Source organism: Leishmania martiniquensis, chromosome 34 (assembly GCF_017916325.1).
Source record: "Leishmania martiniquensis isolate LSCM1 chromosome 34, whole genome shotgun sequence".
In the NCBI taxonomy this organism is placed as follows: domain Eukaryota; phylum Euglenozoa; class Kinetoplastea; order Trypanosomatida; family Trypanosomatidae; genus Leishmania; species Leishmania martiniquensis.
In genome coordinates, this window is record NC_090169.1 from 1,358,575 (window position 1) to 1,381,076 (window position 22,502).

General features: G+C 56.3%; 4 protein-coding genes across 4 annotated transcripts; all 4 read left to right on the top strand.

The window, feature by feature from the left end:
* Window positions 1-4,397: 4,397 nt before the first annotated feature.
* On the top strand, window positions 4,398-6,569 carry LSCM1_02366 (uncharacterized protein; the record flags this gene model as incomplete). Its single annotated transcript, XM_067319949.1, has 1 exon — window positions 4,398-6,569. One exon carries the CDS (start codon window positions 4,398-4,400, stop codon window positions 6,567-6,569), a length of 2,172 nt encoding a protein of 723 aa, XP_067175324.1.
* Window positions 6,570-9,838: 3,269 nt separating this feature from the next.
* LSCM1_02367 (uncharacterized protein) lies at window positions 9,839-10,801 on the top strand (the record flags this gene model as incomplete). Its single annotated transcript, XM_067319950.1, has 1 exon — window positions 9,839-10,801. The coding sequence occupies one exon, from the start codon at window positions 9,839-9,841 to the stop codon at window positions 10,799-10,801; it is 963 nt and encodes a 320-aa protein (XP_067175325.1).
* A 4,116-nt stretch (window positions 10,802-14,917) lies between these two features.
* LSCM1_02368 (uncharacterized protein) lies at window positions 14,918-16,474 on the top strand (the record flags this gene model as incomplete). The annotated part of the gene is made up of 1 exon (XM_067319951.1): window positions 14,918-16,474. One exon carries the CDS (start codon window positions 14,918-14,920, stop codon window positions 16,472-16,474), a length of 1,557 nt encoding a protein of 518 aa, XP_067175326.1.
* Window positions 16,475-17,688: 1,214 nt separating this feature from the next.
* On the top strand, window positions 17,689-19,959 carry LSCM1_02369 (uncharacterized protein; the record flags this gene model as incomplete). The annotated part of the gene is made up of 1 exon (XM_067319952.1): window positions 17,689-19,959. The coding sequence occupies one exon, from the start codon at window positions 17,689-17,691 to the stop codon at window positions 19,957-19,959; it is 2,271 nt and encodes a 756-aa protein (XP_067175327.1).
* Between the last annotated feature and the right edge of the window lie 2,543 nt (window positions 19,960-22,502).

Sequence of the window (22,502 nt, forward strand, 5' to 3'; positions counted from 1 at the left end):
GCGTGTTTGAGTGCGACCTCCCCTCACCCGGCCAACAGAAACATTTTACCGCCTATCACGACGCGAGAAGAGATTAAAACACGCACACAGGCGATTTCTCCTTTTTCCCTCTCTCTTCTTTCGCTCGTTTGCTTCCTCTCTGGGTGTCACTGACTGTTGTTGCTCCCTCATTCTCCCTCGTTCCCTCCCTGTTTCACTATTTCTGCAGCAGCTTGTCACCGCGCGTGGTGGTTCCCGAATCGAAGCACTCGCTCCATCGCCTTCTCGTACGCTACGAACACATACACGCACGCGCACTTTACATCACCTCCCGTCTCCCCTTTCCTCTACTCGCTCGCCCTCTCTCGCTCTCTCTCTCCGTGTAACTGGCGTCCGGTACGTCTTCAGCGGGGACGGCAGTTGCCTTTGAGGTTAGGCATTCAAGAGAAAAAGAACGAAGCGGCCGTTCGCTGCAGCGGTGTGCGGTTTGGGAGGGAGTCCTCTATCTTGCCGATTCGTGTCCTTATATACTTGGCTTCTTGCTTTCATAGGGACCACGCATACCATCGCGATTCCGTCTCTCTGGACCCCCCCTTCTCACACGCACACACACACACACGTCCCCTCCACCCTGCTTCTTTTCCTTCTCTTTCCCTCTCCCACTCGCTAGGGGTTAGCCAACGTGTTAAGGCAAAATCTACGCGGCACAAGTACGTCATCTCTTTTTCAGGCGCTCAAGACACAACTACCCGGGCTTAAACTCGCTCCACAAACGCAACCTGCAAGCGCAGCCCTCCCTTTTTCCCCCAGCCCCGACTCCCGAGCACACATACAAAAGAGGGAAGCGAGTAGGCGCGCCGCATTCTTTTCTGCTCTTCGCTGTCTCTTCTCCCTCTCTCGCGGAAAGGGCTCAGTGGCTTTAGTCGCTCGTTTTTTTTCTGTGCGTTTTGTGTGCAAGTGTGCGTGTGCTTTTTTTTTCGACAGAGGTCCAAAACAGAACGGAAAGCAGAGAAGGGAAAGAGTGCATAGCTCATTCTTTTCTTGACTTGTTCCCCCCTCTCCCCCTTCGCGCGCCCGTTGTCGCGGGCACGGACGCTTCCTTAGACGTGTACATGTGTAGGGCGGTTCCCGCTCGCATCTCCTGTTTGTGTAATATTGGCTCACCCCTATCCCTCTAGTCTTCTGCTGCCGGTGTTGTGCCTCTCCGCTCTTACGTTATTCGCATCCTCTTGGGACTCGGTACACACACCCTCCCTCCCTCCCCCTTCCCCCCTCAGCCTCGTTCTCACAAATTATTTTTTTTCTTTCCCTATTATCACTTCTCTGGCTGCTCAGCAAAGTCATCGGGCACACGCTCTATTCTTCGACTCTCAGTCTTCATCCTCTTTCTCTTGGTGTTTGAAATCTATCCCCATCCTCGCTTTTCTCGCTGTCCTCAATCTACACGCCGTCTACTCTCTTCGCGGGCCCACCTACAGCTCTTCGTCTTCTGTGCTTTTTACAACCTCCACGGCTCACTCCTCCTCCCGAACCACTCTTTCCGTGTTGGGGCTCTTTTTGTGGTGTTTGCGGTGTCTTTGGTGCCTCTGTGCGTGCGTCCTTTTTCCCGTCTTCGATCCCTACTTTTATATTGTTGTACATTTCACTTTTTTTTCTCACGCTTGCTTGAATTGGGCGCTTCACGCTACGCTTTTCTGCTTCTTCTTGCTTTTGTTTTTGTTTTCGGAGCTGCTGTCGTGTGCGTATGAGAGAGTGTGAGTACCCTTCTCGTGTGTGGTGTTGAGCTGTCTTCCCGCGCCTGCCGTTTATCTCGCCCTCTGTTCGCCTTTTCCGTTTTCCCTTCCGTCTCCCTTGATGCTTGAGTTGACGCACTACCGTCCCTGTGGTGTCTTTCTGCGCCTTTGAATACTGGAAGCTCTCATAAGACACCCCGCCCCCCCCCACACACACACACATCCACTCCCTTGCCCCCGCCTCTGACAGGCACTTTCGCTTACGCAGTCCCTTGCCTCACCACAGGTTCGCGCTCTTTTTTTCTTGTCGAGCTTGTGTCTTTCGCTTCCCGAGCACAAATAATCACGTCGCTCGTGTCGTCTCTGCCCAGCCTGTTTCTCCGCGACTCTCGCGCTTCCGTCATTTTTGAGGTTTCTGAGAGAGCGCCGTACACCGGTTGCGGGAAATCGTATCCACTCGTAAGCGCCTTCCAGCACTCCCACAATCAGGCAGGAACAGAGAGCTATACGTCTGTATCTCTGCAAGTAATCCAGTGTGAGTAGGGCGTCTTCTGTGTTCAGCTCTCGTGCCCTTTTTTTGTGTGTGGCTTGCGCTCTTGCCATTCCATTCTCCTTTGCGCCTCTAATCCTTTCCTTCCCTCCCTCTTGGGCATTTCCATTGTGTCTTCGTGCTCGTGCGTGCGTCATCGTGGGCCCTTTTCCACTCCGTTTGTCTTTAGCTTTCCTGTTTACCGTTTACGCTGCTGAGTTCGTAAGCGAGACGGAGACCGACAGCCTGTCGTCACCGCTGCCGCAAGGGTCACTCACAGGCGCTCTGTCTTAGCGTTCCCTACCGCCTCCTCTCTCTCCCCCTCTCTCTCGCTTCGACCTTCCGGTTGCACTCCGAGGCCCTGCCGTGCCTGTCTCTCTGACTGGTCGTTGCCGTTTCCGCTGTGCCCTTTGGTTATGTATTTCTTCTGCTGCGGCATATTTCTTCTCTTGCTCCTGTTTCCGTTTCTGCCGAAGGTTTATACCAACATCCAGAAGCATTGTCAGTCGCGCACTAAAGTGCAGTCAAACGTCAGACATACCCTCCCCCTTTCTCCATTTCTCCCTGCCCATACTCTTCATCCTTCTTCCATACTTCAGAAGATACAGCGGCTCCCCACCCCCACCCCCACCCCTCTCCTGTTGGATCGTTTTCATTTGTCGCTGAGCTACGAAATCAACGCACTCTCTTGACATCATTGCGTGAGAGCTGGAAGTTGTGTTCGCCCACGAAACGCCAGCGCGCACGCACGCGAGCGCACCCAGGAAGAGCCACTCATTCACTCAAAGGCCTTCAGAACTAAAGCCGTAGAGGAGGAAGAGCGGCCTCGCTACACCGTTGTGCTTCGCCTTTCCCCTTTCCTCGAGTACCTTCCGGGAGAGCAGCCATACGAAAGGAGAAGTAGGCGCAAGTGTTGGGAGGAAACAGGCCAAAACGACGCGCATCGCGGTGGTTGTTGAGCAGCCAAGCGGAGATAGATTACGCGCACGCGTCTGGTTGTGGACAGACCTCCAATTTTGGAAGTATTGACGCTGGCTAACAGCAAAGCAAAAAGAGAAGGTGCAGAGGATCACACGACGTGTTGGCGCAGACGGCGTATTCGTCCCACAGCCCCTTCCCTCTCGCCCTACTCTCGGTGGTACCCCGTCGCAGACCTACCTCGCCCACATTCGCACGCGCCTCCTTCATTTCCTCTTCATCCCTCTCTTCTCCTCCCCCCCACCTACCTACCCTCTCTCTCTCTGAGTTAGCCCTGCCTGTCGCCGTTTCGCTGGCGGAACGAAAAACAAACGGGCACAGAAAGGAAAGCGTACACATACACTACGCACACAGAGCATTTGACTCGCCCTTCTTCCTTTTTTTCTTTCCTTTTCTTGGCTTTCACTCACATTTCTATCCCCCTCTTCCCCTCGTGCACCCGCCGTTTCGAGCTCTCTCACGCCCTTCCCTCCCTGTCTATTCTCTCTTCTTTAGCTCTCCACCGTGCGGTTGTCGTTTCGTCGTCCTTTTTCATTGTATAGGCGTCCGTGCGCTTCTGCTTCTCTCCCTTTCTGCGTGGGACTTTTACGTGTGTTTCTTGGATGCGCGAGGGGCCTTCTCCCGTACTCTTTTTTGGTGTTGATCCCACCCTCTTTTCTACTGTCTCCCTCCCCCTCCCTTCCCCTCCTCCAGACACGCAGAAGAGCGCGCACGCCGCATAAGGCACCCCCCTCTCGTCTCCTTTCCCTCGCACCTCGTCTTCCCTCACCCCTTTCCTCCCACTCCGCACACTGCTCTGCACCGCCCATTGAACTCCTTCGAGACCCGTCTCTCTCTCTCTCTTTGTCCTTGTTCGCTTTCTTTCGGGCTGTCTGCACCTGTTTCTTTTTTTTTCCCTTCTCGCCTCTTTGAACACCACTGCACACTCGTATCGTATACTGAAAGTACCCGCTTGCACAAAGGCGTTGCAGTTGCTGTGGGTTCCATCAAGCGAAGACGAGAACTTGTGAAGAAGCGGAGAGACATCAGAGCTGGGCACGTCGACAGACACGTTACGCAAACAGTGAACTTCTGGTCAGCATCGTTACTCCCCACGCCCATTGACTTCCTTTCTTTTCCGCTGAAAAGCGCAACAGGGGGGCCACACAGGAGGGAGGAGGAGGAAAGCGACACTGAAAATGTACCTTGGTTGTAATGATACCCTCGTAACATCCTTTGCCCTCGATGCCCTCCTCAACAAACTTGTCGCTGAGGTGTACGAGAAGCGGCCAGTCAGCTCTCAGCAAGTGCTCGAGATCATGCGAGAATCGCTCGAGGGGCAGAAAATGCAGCAATGGTATTACTCCGAGACAGTCCGCACATTCAACGACGCTGTCAACTCCCTCACGCGCCGCGGCTTCCCGCTTCAGATAGCGTGCCCTCTGTACTTTCGAATCCCACAAGAGGACGGCGGTGTGCACGAGCTGTTCCGCTACGGCTCCGAAATTGCTGTGACGCCGAACAACTACGACAATTTCGAGCTCATGCTGAAATGCTACAAAGCCGTAGTGAATCGCGAGCTGTCCCAGGAGGGCTACTACAACGCCGTGCGCCACCTGCTCCCCATCAGCGCCCACCGCAACTTGCTGAACGCCAGCTTCACCCCCATCATCAACTTCCTGCAAGAGTTTCTGCTCAATCCGTGCTCGCAGTGGGCCATCCAATCGGCCTCGGTGTGGAATCAGCTTGGGGTAACGTACGCGGTGCCGTTTGCCGGGAGACTTTTCGCGGTCGACCCAGCCAAGCCTGTCACAGCACCGGTGCCTTTCGAGGAGGCCAGTCGTTATGTGGAAATGGCCAGTGAACGCTGCAGAACGCTCAATAGTCTCCTGACGACGGGTGCATCGCTCAATGTCGTGCGAAAGGTCACTGCTACGGCCGCCCCGCCACCTGTGGCGGAGCCTGGGGTAGCAGCGGCCGAGTCGGCGCCACCCGTTGCCCCCGTAGCCAGCAGTGCCGCCACAAGTGAGGAAGCAAGGCAGTGGGAGGCGTTTGAGGCCATCGGCCTCCGTCGCGAGTTGCTTGGCAACATGTCGTCTGCGGAGATTGAGTTTTGGAAGTACATTGTTCGACTGCGGCAGTCACCTTCGCAGATCCACGACATATCCTTCCACTTAGAATTCGGTCCACACCACATGGACCTCAAAGAGAACGGCCGCTTCATACCGGTGACCCGGCTGAACCTCAACCAGTTCATCGAGGCGGTCGTGGAGAAACAAGACGAAGTGCATAGGTATATAAACGAGGTCGCCCCTGGAACACCAACACACAGCCACGCGTCCAGGGAAGCAGGACCTGGTGATGAGGGGTTCGCCTGCCTCACTCGGCCCCCCGTGGCGGCCGCTAATACAGTGGCCACACGCCCCATGCCCACGCCGCAGCGAAGCGTCAAAAACCCAGTGAGGCCACCGCGGACGGTTGGATCGGAGGCAGCCCCCGCTGCTGGCCACGCGCCGAGCGAAGCGCGCCGCGTAAATGAGGCGCGTCTCACATTACAAGACGCAGATTCCACGGTAGTGCGTTCTATCCTTGAGTTGCGCTCGCCGTATCAGCTCGGCAGGCTTACAAAGACGGAGCTGAATGCGCTGCAGTTGCGCTTTTGCCTGCCCTGCCGAGATGGGGTCTACAACCTGATCCCAAATGGTCGTCACATTCAGGTGGCGACGGGCAACATCGGCATTTTCCTCCAGTATGTCGAGGAGGAGAAGAGGCGTGTGGAGGCGCTAGTCGGTGTTGGAGCAGAGAGACGCTCAGGGCGCGCGCGGCCGCACTCTGGCGAGGCGGTGCCCGGTGGGTGCGGGTCCTCGAACGTCATGCAGAAAGACCCCGAGAGTGGCAACGGCATTCCTGAGCCTGCGGAGGGGGATGCGGGGTACTGGACTGACAAGAACGTGCTTGACATATGGACGTATGAATGCACGACCGAGTGTCTCTTAAAGTCCAGTATGTCACCTGAGGAAATAGTGCAGCAAACGCAGCTGCAGTGGGACACGAATTTTCTTAGTAGCAAGGATTGCCCCTACGCCCAATCTTCGGAGAGTGGATGTGCCATCGAGCCGAAGGACGTCAAGATATATCTGCGGCTCTTGCGCAGGCGTTTGCAATCAATTCGGTTGGCGATCTTGGATGCAGGAAAGTGCCCTCAGCAGCCGTCCGAGTGGGACAGTGCGGAGTGGGGCGAGGTGCACTCGTCTACATCGCCAGCGGGGCCCGCGCACGCTCTCCCTCCCACGGACGAGCATCTCATCATTTTCTCTCCCACGCACAACACCGATGGTCTTTTGGCACCCCCGCAGTCACGAAAGCTGTAGATGATGGTGACGCATCTGCCTTTGCGGGCGTTGTTTCTAAGAGCTCCTCACTTCCCCCTCTTCCTCTCCTCACAGACACACAGACACCGTTTTTCTCTTGGCATTGCCTTAACGTTTTCCATCAGCTTTTTTTTTCAAATAGCCTTTTCGTTTTCTGCTCTTCACGTGAGTGTGTCTTTACCTGTTTTCCCATCGATGGTATGTGAATCTGTGCTTTTCTTCCAACGTGTGCCTTCTTCGGATCGGTAGGTTGCCTGATTCTCCGTCGCCACTCAGTAAGGCCGACCAACATCACTCGCACGTGTCCTCTCCGTTTCGTCTCGTCTACGCTTCCCTTCCATTTCGTCGCCCCTCTTCTCGCCTACTCGGCTTTCGCTTCGTCTTGAGCTGTTCTTTCGCCTCCGCCCTAATCCCTTCGCTTCTTCGCCTTTTTCTTCACCCTTCGTCGGATGCCTTTCGCGCTTGTTTCCGGTTGAGGCAACCGTTCGACCGTCCTCGCCATCCTCTGTTTCCTTCCTACCTTGTCATGTGTGTGCGTGTACATGTGTGAGTTCGCGCTTTTGTTCGTCTCTGTTCGGGTACTCTGGCGCAGCGCCGGTCTCGCCCCTCTCTGCTTCTGAATGCCCCACTCACTTCATTGCCATGCACACACACACACAGACACACACGCACACGTCTCTCAGATTCTCTGTTGCGCCGCCCTCTCCCCTCAGCCCATGTGCTTATATAAAGTTATATATACATATAGACATATATGTAGTGTGTGCGTCTGTGTGTTCACGCCCTTTTCTGTTTCACTTGAGCTTTTCACCTCATGGCTGATCACGTTGGGAGCCTAACCGATTCGTCTTTGTTTCCTCCTTTGAGGGAAGGAGCGAATAGTTTTCAGATTTGTGGCTCGAATGGAGTTCTCTTCGTATGTTCGCGCATGGTGCGTTGGTGGCCATGGTAGTGTGCTCTTCTGCCTTCTGATCTCTTTTTTTTCTTCGGTTTCTTAGCTCCCTAATAGCGAGTTACCCTCTCGGCACGTCGTATCTCAGAGGCTCCGCATCTCACTCTGCGTTCTGATGTCAAGCAGCCCTCCACCCCCAACCCACAGACAACGAGACATAGCCACCCTCTCTCTCTCTTCCTATTCCATGCCAATGCCGAACCATTCGCAGTTGTGGCAAAGCCAAGTGCCTAGGATGTATGTGGCATCATAGCGATGTATCGCTGCGGATATCGGCAGCCACATTCCGCATGACGTTTCGTCGGAGCGGCCTGAGGCCGTGAAGGCGCATGTATGCCGCCTTTTTTTTCTTGGCAACGTGAGCACATATGTAAACGTCCGACCAGAACAGCGTTGCGAGAAGCAGACAAAATGGACAATACGTGCCGATCGAGCGCTTCTAGAATGACTCGCTCACGGTCGTTTCTCTCGCTCACCCGCTTGCGCGTGCATGAATTCACCGTTTTTCTCCGCAATTCAAACGCAATCGCAAAGTGGAGTAAGAGATGGCACCGAAGTGGTGCGCGTGGCTGCAGGCACCACAGTGACAGTCGCATCCCAAAAGTTTACACGGAGAGAATGTTTATCGGCAAGGTGCAGCGCGGCCTTTTCGTGTCCGCGCACGTTCCCTGGGTATGCCCTCTCCCTCCTTAACGGATCCTGTTCCATCCACGCTCGGCGGGCGGAAGACGGGCAGTCCACATCAACGCTTCGTTGCTCATGTAGTACGGCTGACAATACACTGCTTCCTCCCTTCCTCTCTCTCCACCGTTTTACTGCGCGTATTTACGTCACGCTCGCTCTTTCCTTCACTGCTGCCCACCGCCTCACAATCACTGCCAGCTTTTCCAAAACGTCAACACGAAACACTTCTGGTGCGCGCGGTGCTCTCTCTCGGGCTTCCTATCCTCTCTCTCCTCTTTGTATCAACGGCGGTACATAAGTTGCAGAGAGCTTCTGGCTCCTCTCTTTCCACCTCTGCTTGCTTGTTGAGGTTCATGCTGTGCGTGTGTGTGTGCCCGCGCATATGCTTGCGGACTCCTGTCGCTTGGGATAAGTGTGTCAGCTGCGCTGTGTCCTTGGAAACGAGTCGCCGTGAAACGTCGACCTCGTGACGAGTCTGCTGAAGGCGACGGTGTCGCAGTGTCTGTGCTGTTTCAGATTCCTTCTCGCCTCTCCTGCAGAGGCGCCTCCGTGCGCTTCCGGCGGCATTCCCCCTGTCTTCCTCCTCCTTTCGTCTCGGGATTCCTCGTCGCGCGTTTCTTTGGTGCTCTCTTTTGGCGAGGCATTACCTCCTCTCCCTCCCCCCGCCGTTTTCGTATTTCGATATCACTTGTTTCCCCTTCCCTCCCTCCCCCCTCATGTGACTGGAAACAGCAGCACGCAGTGACGTGTCGCTCTCTTTTTTTTGGTGGTTCTCGGCTTGGCGCTCTTTGCCTTCCTTCAGTCTTCGGCCGTTGCTGCTACGACTGTCCTCTCGCCTGTTGGTCGCGCGAGTGGAACAGAAGCGGCGGCCATTCTGGACAGGGACGGGAGCAAGCACCCAGCTGGCGCTATCTCGCGCGCGGCTGCGTACTTCTTGTTAAACACTTCCCCGCTCTCGCCCTCTTTCTCGTGGCACCTCGGAGGAGACAAAAAGCGGTGGTGACTGGGCAACCGACTCCCTGTGGCACCGCACGCGACCCTTTTGCAACGTTACCTGCGCTCCCGTCTCTCTCCCCCTTCATTTCGTTGTTGTGAAAGACGAGGTTACCCACTTTCAACGTTTTCTCTCTTCCCTAAATCCCGTGTCCCCCCTCTCTCTGTCTTTTTTCTGTGTGCCGTTCGTGCTGTCTTTCCATTTCTTCGTCGTCCCCTTCGCACATACACATCCTCTCTTTCCGTTGTACACGTGCTGTGCGCCTCCACTTCGTTCGTGCGTCACACGAGGCTCCCTCGTCCGCCCTACCCTTCCATCTCCGGCTCACCATCGTTTCGTTTGCTGCGTCTTTGTCGTTCGCGTTTTCTCTTGCGTTCTCCGCTCGAATTTCCGGATAGCGTTGACTGAAGCAACCGAGAAGATAAAAAAGGGGTATCCCATTTCCGTTTTCTGCCACACACCATTGCAGCTTTCCGGCCCTAATCTCTTCTCGCCTGGTCTGTGCCGGTGCCCGGTCAGGCACAGCGTGTGCGCAGGAGCGTTGGGAAGACGCAGGAGACTCGATTGGCTTTCTTTTTCTTTCTGTCTCGTTTTATTTGTGTGTGTGTGTGTGTCGTTGCGACTTCGTGCTGAGCTTTCATGAACGAGTCAGCGCCCTTTTGTGTGGCTCCGCAGACGTGGCAGGGAGGCCTCACTCGCTACCCTGCCAGCCAGTCGCACGTCTGGAACAACAACATAATCCTGCAGCCTGAGGATATTGACGTGGAGGTGTTCAATGCCATGTGTCAAGTGGAGAAGCAATACAACAAAAATGAGATCAGCGATGAAGACTTTGAGATGCTGCAGCTGACGTTCTGCCTCTTTACTGTAAATCATTCATGTTATGACTTGATCCCAAACGGGCGAGAAATCCGTGTGACACAGGCGAACGCGCCCGAGTTCTTTCAGCGCGTTCACGCTGCGTACGATAACCTGAAGCAGGTGCCGCCTCTGAACCAGCCGACGGACACCACAGCTCCCCAGCGGTCACGCGCCTCCGGAGCGAGGTTGCGGCTTACCTGTCAAGATTCCGAAGACCTCGAGTGGATTCGGTGGACCGCGCAGAACAACCCGGCTGCGCTTGCCTTTCATCCAAACGAGCCTCTACGCTGGGCCGTTCTGCCGCAAAGTCGCGACTTTATGATTCGCGTGCAGCCAGAGGGCGAGTACAAGTTCGTCGACCCGGATCATCTCGCCCTTTTTCTCGATATGCTGGCCGTCTTACTGACCGAGATTGAGCGCGCCATTGCCGTGTTCGGCTACTACCCGCCAAACTGCATCGCAGCTGCCCCGGTCGAGGCCCCTGAGGAGCACTTCATCCGGCCCTCCCAGCCGACTCGCGCAACCCGCTTGCCGTTTCCGCCGCAGCGCGTGAACAATCGTGGGCGCTCGATGCTGCACAACTCCGCAACGTCAGTCGCCGCAGCAGCGACACCGACAGAGCCGAGTCGCCGGACCGTTTGTCGCGCCTCATCCGCAGAGCTGGAGAAGCAGCGCGCGCTCTTCTCCCCTACGCATGACACCGGCGGCCTGTTAGCGCCTTTTCAAGAGTTGAATGTGTAGCGTGGTAGCGGCGCTGAGCGCACTGCCGAAAAGAGAAGTTGGGTATGCGGGCGATCTTCCTTGGCAGCGACAATGACGGCGGAGGTGTCTTCTGTGGGGTGATGAGCTTTTTCTTCTTCCTGCGTACCCCTCTCCGTCTCCATCGCCATTTAACTCGCTCTCGCCTTCTTTTTGACTTCTGTGTTGTTGCTGTTGCTCCGTTACCTTACCCTTCCCCCCTCTACCTGACGCAGCCCCGCTTGCTCTCTCAGCGCTAGCGCGCGAGTCCTTCTCTGAAGCTCTCACACCTCTTCCCTTACCCTTCTCTTTTTGTAAATCTTTATGCACGTGCACCCGCTGTACGTCTCCTTATACTTGCCTCTCCTCATCCCTTGACCACAGTACCTCCTCTCTTTTTCTCTCGACAACGAATTAAGTGCGTGTGTGTATTTAATCGTTTTCCCTATGCGGTTGCACGTTGGCCTTTTCCCCACTTCCGTCTGCCCGCACATTGTGAGAAGCCGCCTCACCTCGCCCCAAAATCTTTCTTTCTCGCCTCTCCACACTCACCGCTGAGCGAGGGTACACGTTCTTAGCACAGCAACGGTGCTGTTTTTTTGCTCTATCTCTTTACCTGCATAGTTCTGCGGGAACTGTACATCATCGATAGCTGTGCTCATTCGCGGGAGCGCGTGTGGCGTCTGTGGCTAGTTCTCTCTCTGTCTCCGTTCGTTGCAGTTTCGACTGCGACCGCGGACGATCCACCCGACTCCTAACCGATTCCCTTCTTGGCCCTTCCTTCTCCCTTCCCTTCCTCCCTCCCCCCGTTTTACGACATCAGATCTGTGGTGGCCCTCACGGTGGCGCAACACTTGTGCATGTCTCTATCGATTGGTATGTGTGTGTGTGTGCGCGCGCATTCTTGTGTGTCGCACGGACGACTGGTACGACAGCGCACGTGCTCTCGTACGTCAGAGGCATTGGCAATTCATTTATACACGATTGTCGGCTCACCCGCGCCCCCTGGCACGGCTGGTGACACTGCCCTTTCCCGCATCGTCCCCATCTCTATGTAGGATGCAGAGGCAGCGAGTGTGTTGGTATTCCCTTGCATGGGAAGTGGGAAGCACTCTATCTTTTTTTTTCCTCCTCTCTCGGCATGTTGATATCTTTCGCTTTCTCTTTCCTTTTGACAGATTCTGTGCTCATGGTGGTGGCTGCTCCCAAATAGAAGAGGGATTGCGCTGATGACTTTGGTTTCATGATGGCAACTCAGCTCTAGTAGTCCTTCTTGGTGCTGACACCTCTCCCTCACCTCACCCACGCGCACACCTCTCACGATGCGTTCGGCATCGAGCACGAAGCAAGGCTGCCCTTGCATGTTTCCCGTCCCTGTGCGGTTCCTTTCAGCAATGCCTGTGCATCTTGAGGTCCCGTGTAGTCCCTACTAGTGGAGCGTCTGCTGTAGCCCTATATAAGCCTTCCTTTTCGTGTGTCTGCTCGTGTGTGGCCACACTGATCGGCCCTTCCCTCATATTTATGCTCAGTCCCCTTTTTCCGGGGGCTCCCTAGACGCGGCCGTCCTTTCTCCCTCGTCGACCGCGCACGCCGGTCTCTCCTGCTCCGTCGCTTTTCTTCTGTTGAGTCATTGTACCGCGGACTTTGCTTGCCTTCGATCCACCGAAGGACGAGCGTGCATGGAGTCACGGCGAGTACGGCTCATATGAGAAGATGCGAAAGAAAGGTAACAAAAAAAAATGCAGTCACGCCCGCCTGCACGCACGCAAAGCCCTCGCGTGGACGAAAGAACGGGAGGAGAGCTCCCGTAAGGAAGGAGACTCGACTAGGATGGGGACGCTCCGGCGAGTGGAACAGTACAGGGGTAGCAAGGAGGCTGAGGGATGCAGAGGGATATCAGCGAAAACGATTCGTGCCTGCTTTCACGAATGCTCTTTTTTTTTGAGAGTGTGTGTGTGTTTTCGGCCATGCCGCGTAGGTTGTGCGCGAAAGGGACATGAAGCGACATACAACGAGTATCGTCGACGTCTCATCCCTACTGAGAGAGGCGCGGCTGCAACACAGTCACCATTCAGTTTCTCTACGTGTCTCTCGCCCGCGTCGTTGTAAGTGAACCTCGGGGTACTCATTAGATAACCGGCACGCACGCGAATAAAACGAGAGCGGCAGAGGCTTTTTCTATTTTTTCCTCTCTCTGACTTTGCCTCGCTTTCCGCGTCAACGCTAATTCGACCGCCCGGGAGAGCTTTTCCTTTTCCTGGCCTTATGGCTTTCACCCACACACACACATGACTGTAGGCACCTCTGCAGGGTAATGGGGCACAGAGCCCACGCTCTGAGGAGTATCAAGCGCATACTGCTCGTCCGCGCTTATGGCTACGCACTCGCTGCCGTCGGCGGAGGTGTCTGGGCTGGCGCTGTGCCAAAGAGGCGTGCCGCCATTATGACGCGCGTGCCACCCGCCTACGCATCCCGCCGACAGTGCAGCCACCACACACGCCTCCCCCCACTGTCCTTCTGCTTTGGCCGCATGGCAGTGAGGCTGAGCGCTCACTTGCGCCCTCCTCGGCGGGACTGTGATGGGCTGGGCAACGTGAGCCGGTGCTGTGGGGTCCGGCCGCTTGACGAATCGAAAGGCTGCCCTGCGCAAGAGGTGCACGCCAGCTGACAGACCTGTAAGACGCTTGGTCTCGCGGGCTGCCCGGGTCCTGGCGCGCCGTCCGCCCAGGGACCGCCGTTGGCGGCGGCGCACGCGTAGTTGGTGAGGGCGGATGCGATGGTAGAGGCGCCTCTACAGAAACGGGTAGACGGAGGCTGTGGGCATACACCTGAGTTGCTGCCCGTTTTAGAATGGCACGTCATCAAAATTCTGTATTTTGGGGGGAGGGTAACATTCATTTTTGGCGGTGAACAGATATCCGCCATCGGTGAAGCGGATGCGAGAAGCCCTTCGCCATATCTTCGTTGAGGATCTAAATGTCGGGTGAATTTCAGGTGACATTCTATATTTCATTGTGCGCGCAGACTCTCACGAGTGACGTTTTTGTTTTTTGCGAAACCCTCGCCTGTATGCGGTCGTGCTCTCGACACTTCTCGTCAAGACGCCCGTTTACGGAGTGTGTACGTATCCGTGTGTGAGTCTCCTTCAGCCCTTCTTTGTCTCCTCGCTATTTTGGTTTTCTCTCTATGAGATCTTTCATCACCTTTTTTTTTTCGCGCTCTCCCTCACCGTCCGCTGTTTCTCTTTGTTCGTCTTGCTGTCCCGCCGCCTCTTCCGCGCGCGCGTGTGTGTGTGTGTGGTTCTTTCGCCCTCACATGGCACCCTCTCTCTCACACACCTCTCCCCTCCGCCGCATTCCTCTCAGGCACAGTCTTCGTGAACGCCGCGTCATTGCCGTCTTCTTCCCACTTTTTGTTGGTGTGCGCTTCGATGCTCTTTCCGTCGTTGCTTCATTTTTCACTTGAGCATTCTCTTGTGTACACATGAACTCCTTTATATATAGAGAGAGACCTGTGTGTGTGTGTGTGTGTATGTAGGCGTGCGTGTTCCTGGTCCCCTACCCACCCACCCACACCGGCGACTATTGTTGTTGTGTCTCACTCATTGTGTGTGTGCCTCTGCCAACCTAGAGCGTAAGTACCGTAGCACCCGAAAAGCCTTCATCAAACATACCCGAATTCCACTCTTTTTTCCCCTTCCGCAAGTTGGCGCTGCCCTTCTCCGTGCGTGTGTGAAGACCCGCCTGTAATGCGTGGAAAGGGCCAGCAGGCAGCACTTTTCTCAGCTGCTCTGTCCTTCTCCTCCTTGCGCCTCAGATGCAGGCGGACGCAACCTTTATCGCCCTGGCGCTGAAGCAGCGGCCCGTCCACTTTCCACCTACCGTGAAAGTATCTCTCTCTCTCTCACGTGCACCCTTCCCTCTCCCGCGTCTTCCCTGCACACACGCACACACACACATGGCACCGTTCGTCCGCTTCCTCCGCCCCTGCCCTACGGCGGCGACACAAACACATCATCTTCTGTTTTTTTTACTCTCCGAACTTGGTTGAACCCCATCTGTATCTACAGCTCCTAAGTGTCTGCAGGTTTCAGGAGGGGATACCCCAAAGCGCGTTGGAATGAAGCGGCTGTTATCGTGGGTGGGACCTGCGGCCGTGGTCGCATCCGTAGCCTATGTGTATGCCGCCAACCACCCCTCCTCAGCGCAAATGGAAAAAGGGATCGCATCCCCATTTCCCCTCAGCACGGTCCGATACTGTGGCATTCTGTGTCTTCTTTACGCATCAGGGGTGATGCCGCGCAATCTGCTTTTCCCCAGCTTTGTGTTCCGCCGCAACATGTTTGCATTGCTGTACAAGCTGTACTGTAGTTACCCCATAGGCTATCGTATCATCCGCCCCCTCATGCACCAGCCTGTTGCCTACCCACACTCGGACTACCGCAACGGAATTCGGTGCATCGATGCTGGCAGTCCGCTGCGGCTGAAGCCTCCTCCGCCAGGCACCCCTGACACTCTTCCATTTCTCACCAGGTTCTACGAGCGCGCTGGCGGTGTTGTGGATGCGGCGTTGTGGAATGCATCGATTACGCGTGGTGTTGCCATTGTGCCAATACCCATCTTCCGCGACAACTACGCGTACCTTATCGTTTCAATGCAGACCCACAAAGTAGCCGCGGTCGACCCGGCCGATCCGGCGATGACGCTGCGTGCAATCGAATCCCTCCGCGCTCAGTTGGGGGTACCGCTGCAGTTGACCGAGGTGCTCACAACCCACAAACACTGGGATCATGCAGGGGGCAATGAAATGCTGGTGCAGCTTGCAAAGAAAGAGGTGCCGCTACCGTCACGCGAGGAAGCAGACGGCGAGGGCGCCTCGAATATTCCCTTGCTTGATCCACAACTTCGCCTTATCGGTTCGAAGGAAGACGCCCCTCTCTGCTGCGACGTGCTCGTGAGCGACGCATCGCCGGTGTTCTCGATCATAGGTGGTGCGGCAAAGGTGCAAGTAATGGCGGTCCCCGGTCACACGAACGGATCCGTGGTGTTTGCGGTAGGCTCAGCAGAGGAGGGCGTCTTTACTACCAGCCGGCCCCGCGTCGCCGTCTTCACTGGCGACAGCCTCTTCTGTGGCGGGTTCGGTGCGCTGTTTGAGGTGGCCTCCATAGACCAGATCATGAAGGCGCGTGCGACGTTTCTCAAGGACCCACGCATGCGGACGCAGCCTGCAACTGGGCAGAAGGTCGAAGAAGAAGACATTCTTTTGTACGTCGGGCACGAGTATACGGAGCGGCTCTTGTCGGAAGTGGTCACCCTCATAACGCGCGTCCTGGAAAAGAGCCGCTCGTCTGGCGATTCGCGTGGCAGGGAATACGCGCGTGCGGTCGCTGAAGCCCTGCGCGGAGTGAAGATGCTGCGCATCGAGTCTGATGGGCTCGAGGATGCTTCGGGCACGGGATGCGAGACGGAGAGGCAGAAGCCGCAATTCCGCCTTCCGTCGTGCACCGTGCCGTCTTCGCTAGCGGTGGAGAAGATAGTCAACCCCTTTTTGACCGTCGATGACGAGGTTCTTGCCGCGCTGAGGGAGACAGAGAAGTACGGCTCGATGGACTCCTGTGAGCTAGAGCGGTGCATCTACTGCTCTGAGCGCCGCCGCCTTCCTCCAGAGGCGGAGTAGCGGGCACAACATTCGAACCTCCGCTGCCAAACGAGATGTGCCACTGGCGACTTGCTTGATTCATCCATGCTGTCGATTCCCAACCCCCACCTGTTCCCTTCACCGTCCCTGGGCGCTTGCTGACGTGGAGGTCCGCGTCTTCGGTTAATGGAATGTGTGTGTGTGTGTGTGTGTGTTTGTGTTAGTCGGAAACGGGTGGCTGTGATACTTCACTCGGCGTCGAGTGCACGATGCTAACGGGCCTACGCAGGGAGAGTGAAAACGTGGCATGCGGAGAACACGAGTGAGCAACTGCGTCGGCTAGCAATATAAGCGGTGGTGGGAGGGGGATTCATGGAACGCGCAGCAAAATAGAGGGGTAGCCGTAGGCAGTGGTGATCGGCACCGTTTACCGATGCCGCGGTCATAGTCCCTGGATCACACTTGTGCTGCAGTCGTCGATGGGCAGAGCGAGGCGGATGTTAAGGCGGCAACAACGCTAGGGGCCGCTGCTGCGTACCTCTTTTTTTCCTTTTTTGTTTTCATTAGATGCCCATAGCGGCGGATGTGTGTGCATGTGCTCCGTAGCTTAGCACAGCTGCCGTTTCGCTTCGGCTGCTGTTGCATGTGGCGGAGGGCATGTGCACGGCGGTACTGCTCCCTCCCCCCTTGCTTCCCTAGCCCTTCTCCTTTCTTCCTCGCTGCCGATGCACTCTTCTTTTCTATAGTTTTTTTCGGCCTCTCTGATGCTGTCCGCACTGAGTATTAACTCAAGGTACCGTGCAATAGAGGGTGACTGTCGTCCCGCTCCTATCTGCGCGGCCCCAAAGGCACGATGCGTCTCCCCACCACCACCACCCACTGTGATGGCCCCGCCTCTCACCAGCCTCGTCGCTTCATCTCCTCCTGTCTTTGTTCTCCTCCCTATCCCCTCTCCCTCTCTGTTTCGGCAGTCTCTTGCACCTTCTTAGCGGAAGGGACTTGCGCTCACCAGCACGAGCCCCTGGGCACTTATTTCCTCCGCGCTCGCGCACCACTCGCCTCACTTCTTTGCTTCGAGGTACACACTCCTGCGCTGACACATATACATCGCATCCGCACCACCTCCACTGCGTGCGCGGGTGCTTTTCGCTTTCCTTTACCCTAAACAGAGCTGAGGCTTCTGCGCGTTGCTGCACCACCGCTGTCCCAGCGCAGACACCTACCAGCGTGATTACGAGCAGGAAGGAAGGGGGATGGCGGCGCTGCTTCTGCCCGAAGCGGAGAGCGCTGCTGCGCCCGCCAACCTCCGCTCCAGTGCGTCGGACGAGGTAGAGGTGCTGCCCATAGGCAGTGGTGGCGAGGTGGGCCGCTCGTGCGTCGTGGTGCGCTACAAGGGGCGCGGCGTCATGCTGGACTGTGGAAACCACCCAGCCAAAAGCGGCCTTGACTCCCTGCCCTTCTTTGACAGCATCAAGTGCGACGAGATCGATGTTGTTCTCATCACACATTTCCACTTGGACCACTGCGGGGCGCTGCCGTACTTCTGCAATCAGACGTCCTTCAAAGGTCGCATCTTCATGACCAGCGCCACCAAGGCCTTCTACAAGATGGTCATGAACGACTTCCTGCGCATCGGCGCCGGGGCCAGTGACCTCGTCACGAGCGAGTGGCTGCAGAGCACCATCGACCGCATCGAGACTGTGGAGTACCACGAAGAGGTCACCGTCAACGGCATCTCCTTTCAGCCATTCAACGCCGGTCACGTGCTTGGGGCAGCCATGTTCATGGTCGACATCGCTGGCATGCGTGCTCTGTACACCGGTGATTTCTCTCGAGTGCCGGACCGCCACCTGCTCGGCGCGGAGGTGCCGCCGTACTCGCCGGATATCCTGATTGCGGAGAGCACTAACGGCATCCGCGAGCTCGAGTCGCGCGAAGAGCGCGAGCACCTCTTCACGAGCAGCGTCCACGACGTCGTGCGCCGCGGCGGTCGCTGTCTGGTACCAGTCTTTGCCCTTGGCCGTGCGCAGGAGCTGCTGCTCATTCTCGAGGAGTTCTGGGATGCGCACAAGGAACTGCAGAACGTCCCCATCTACTACGCCTCTTCGCTGGCGCAGCGGTGCATGAAACTCTACCAAACCTTCGTCAGCGCCATGAACGACCGTGTGAAGCAGCAGCACGCCAACCATCACAACCCTTTCGTCTTCAAATACATTCACTCCCTGATGGACACCAAAACCTTCGAGGACAACGGCCCGTGCGTGGTCCTCGCCTCTCCCGGTATGCTTCAGTCCGGCATCTCGCTTGAGCTGTTTGAGCGCTGGTGCGGCGACCGGCGCAACGGTATCATCATGGCCGGCTATTGCGTCGACGGCACTATTGCGAAGGATGTGCTTTCGAAACCGAAGGAGGTGACCAAGCCCGATGGCAAGGTGCTCCCACTGCGCATGAGTACCATCGAGGCCGTCTCCTTTTCCGCTCACTCTGATGGTCGGCAGACGCGCGATTTCATTCAGCATCTCACCAAAGTGAAGCACACAATCCTGGTGCACGGCAACCCTGGTGCCATGGGGCAGCTCAAGAATAAGCTCCTTCAAGACTTCCGCGACCGCAACATGTCCGTCTACACAACCATGAATCAAGAGTCGATCCGCATTCCATTTGTGCAGGAGCGCACCGCGAAGGTCATGGGCAAGCTGGCGAGCATGAGCCTGCGGGAGGGCGAATTCGTCAGCGGTGTGATGCTTGTGTCTGGCCAACATCAGTACAGTATAGTCCACCCTGACGACATCCCTGTGTTCACGGACTTGAGCGTGAATCGTATCCAGCAGGCGATGGTTCTCCCGCTGCCGCGCCACCGCTCACCGCTGGAGGTGTTGCAGGTGCTGCAGCGGTACTTTGCGCAAAGCAAACTGTTCGAGGATGTGACGCCACGCCAGTCCAATGACGAGGAGGTGGCCGAGGCCCATCGGACAGCCGCCGAGCGCGGTGAGACCCGAGATCCGGACACGACACTGCTCTACGTCTCCAGAGATGTCACCGTGGACGTGCACAAGAGCTCGCAGGCGCAGACGACGCTTATCATCACGTGGTACAGCAGCCACTACAACGACCTCCTCGCTGACGTCACGTGCATCGCACTCGCGAAGCTTGCCGAGGAGCCGCATGAGGCGGAGGGTGAGGACGTGCTGGTGCCCGCTGACGTCTCGGGCCAGGACCGTATCTTTCGCGTCAAGTGCTTTCACTACATGATCTCACAGTTCTATCCGTCTGTCAAGACAAACTTGTCGTCAGGCAGCTGCACCGTCACCCTTGCGGATGGTCAAGTAGCCAACATCGTGGACTGCATCGAAGTCTATTTGGAGCGCAGCAATAGCAAGAAGGATGTCGACTACGACGCGCCAGAGGTTCAGAAGCTGAAGCAGATCTTGAAGCGCATCTATCTGACCCTCTTTCCCATTCCAGCAGACAACGGTTGGTGTGATTGCGGTATGATTCACGGCGAAGAGCCGGTGGCGGAGTGACGCTTCGTTCGATGGTCGCTTTCCCATCTTCCTCATCGCTGTGCTCCTCCGCCCAGCGCGTACTCTAATGAGTCCTTGCTCCCTTGCTGATGCGCGTGCAAGCTTCGGTACGCCTACGCATGCGAGATGCTCTGTTGTACTCGCTTTCTACGCTGTTGTAGCGTCATTTTTTTTTTCAATCGCTCTTCTCATCGCTCTTTCCCCTCCCCACTTCACGACCACCTTTGAAGACGCAAGAGGTCTCGAAGCGTGGCATCTCCAGAAACCCCGTGCACCTACTCTGGAGAGGGTTAGGGGATGGGGACTCCGTCCATCCTTCTCTCTCAGCTAACGCAACACCACCTTCAATTGTGAGAGGGTCTTCGTGACGCTACGTCGTCACGATGTGCGGAAGTGCGAACGCTTTTACCCATCCGTGTGATGGGCGCAGCGCCTGCCCGACTCGAAGGTAATGCACCCAGCCCTTCGCTGATTCCAGCTGTGTGTGGCCTAAACCGTCTGAGGGGTGTTTCAACACGTGGCCGCTGGCCTGCTGCGAGTTGCTGTGCCGTGGCGTGAGAGGCGGGGGCGGGTAGCATTTCGGTCAGACGCCATGCTCCGCTGGCCGCGTCGGCGCATGGCTGTATGCCGTGTGTCTCTCTGCGTGGCTACTTCGCGCCACCAGGCGAGGTGGGATCGGGAGGGGGGAAGGGGGACGTATATGACCCGGCGGAGAGGCGCTGCGGAAGTTGTGAGGAGTTCTCACGCGTGTGTGGTGCGGCAGAGAAGAGCGGAGGTGTTTGCGTCTGTGTGTCTGCCACTGTGTGGGTGCGATGAAATGTTTGTGATATCTTGGCCATCGGAGGGGGGTGGAGGAGTGCCCGAAACATGGCATCGTATGGCCCCCGACTTTGTGTAGGGGGGGGCCATACGATTAAGTCCCTTTTCTGTTTGTGTTCTGTTCTCGCTGAAAACTCAATAACAAAAAGAGGGGAAAAAGAGAGAAGGACTTGGGTGGGGTAACGCGCCGCGCGCAAGTACACATGGCGATGGACGGTGACTGGGCTGTGGAGGAAAGCCACAGGAGGCCGAAAGGCCGAGCAGCATTCTATTGAGAACGTGTCAGATTTTGTTCGTTGCTCTGTTCCCTTCCTCTCCCTCGGCCTCCCTGCTCTTCTGTCCTTACCGCTGGGCCATCGGTTTACACTCATGTGCGCAAAGGCCGTCCCAGTCGCCGCAGCTCTTTTTGTGCGTGTCCTCTTTTCTCCGGCATCCGTGTTGGACAAGTTGCAGAGACCCACGTCTCCTTTCCAGGGCTCTTTCTTTCCCTGAAAAAGAAAACATTGTCACCGTGTCCGTCGTACGAAGCACGAAGCGACCAGGCGCTGATACCCCCCTGCAACACACGCAACTAATGCGACCTAACATTCCCAACCTCCCCACACACACACACACCCTTTCCTTGATGTCTCGTCTTTCTCTTCAGGCGTAACAAGGCGTACCTCGGCCGGCCGCCTCCACCAACACTAACACAAACGGCCTTGCACACTATTCAATCAGGCGGCGTGTATAAAATTGGCAGCCGCAGCGCCAATAGCAAAAAATACAAAACGGTAGGGCGTCGATTTTCAGCGATGACTCCCGCTGCGCACAGGCGCTTCCAAAAACAAGGAAGGAAACGCGCACTCACGCACTGCTGGCTCTTTTCCTTTCCCTCTGCTCTTGGCCCCGTAGTCTAAAACGTGTATTTCTCACGCAGCCATGGACTCCCATCGCACGCTGCCACTCGCTCCGTGGTCGCTCCTTCGTCCTGCTTCACTTTTCTCTACGGTCGAGGCTTACATTTTGATGCCTGCGTGCGCGCGTACGTTACGGTGTGAATAGCGGTGGGTTCTTTGGTTGTTGTTGTCGCGTTGCATATCGTGGGCCTCTACTGGTGCAATAAACTGGCCCACCCCCACTTCTCTCTCTCTGGGGCACGGTGTCACACGTCTACTTCGAGTGAAACTGGAAAGGCGCTACTTTGCACAACGGCTTCCCCATTCCGCATCACTTAGTGCGCGCGGGCGTCTGTATTTTTCGCATGTCTATGTCTGCGCCAGTGCATGCCAGTGTGCTTCCGATTGCGCAGGCCATCGTTTTTTAGCCGTCACCGTGGAAGCTCACCTATTTTGTGTCTCGCTCCCTCTGTCCCTATGCACATGCCATTTCTGAGAAAAGGGGCGCTGCATTGTGTGCATACATGTGCCAATAGCCTATGCGATTGTCCACGTGACGGGTGCTTTTTATTTTAGAGGATAGCTGAAAAGGTAATAAGCGTTCTCGAGTCGCCCTCGTGCTCTCTCCCTCTGCTATGCGGCTCTGGCTGGCACCCGTCCGTCACACCAGAGCGCGTGAAGTGTCGCTACAGAGAGAAGGAGTCGCTGAGCCTCTGCTCCTGTCTACCATGCGACAGTCCTCCCTACCATCTCCCTACGTGATCTAAGCAAGCCGAAAGGTATGTGCCTTTGCTTATTTATTTCTCTTCGAGGGACACCGCACCATGCGCGGTGTGCTGGCCATCC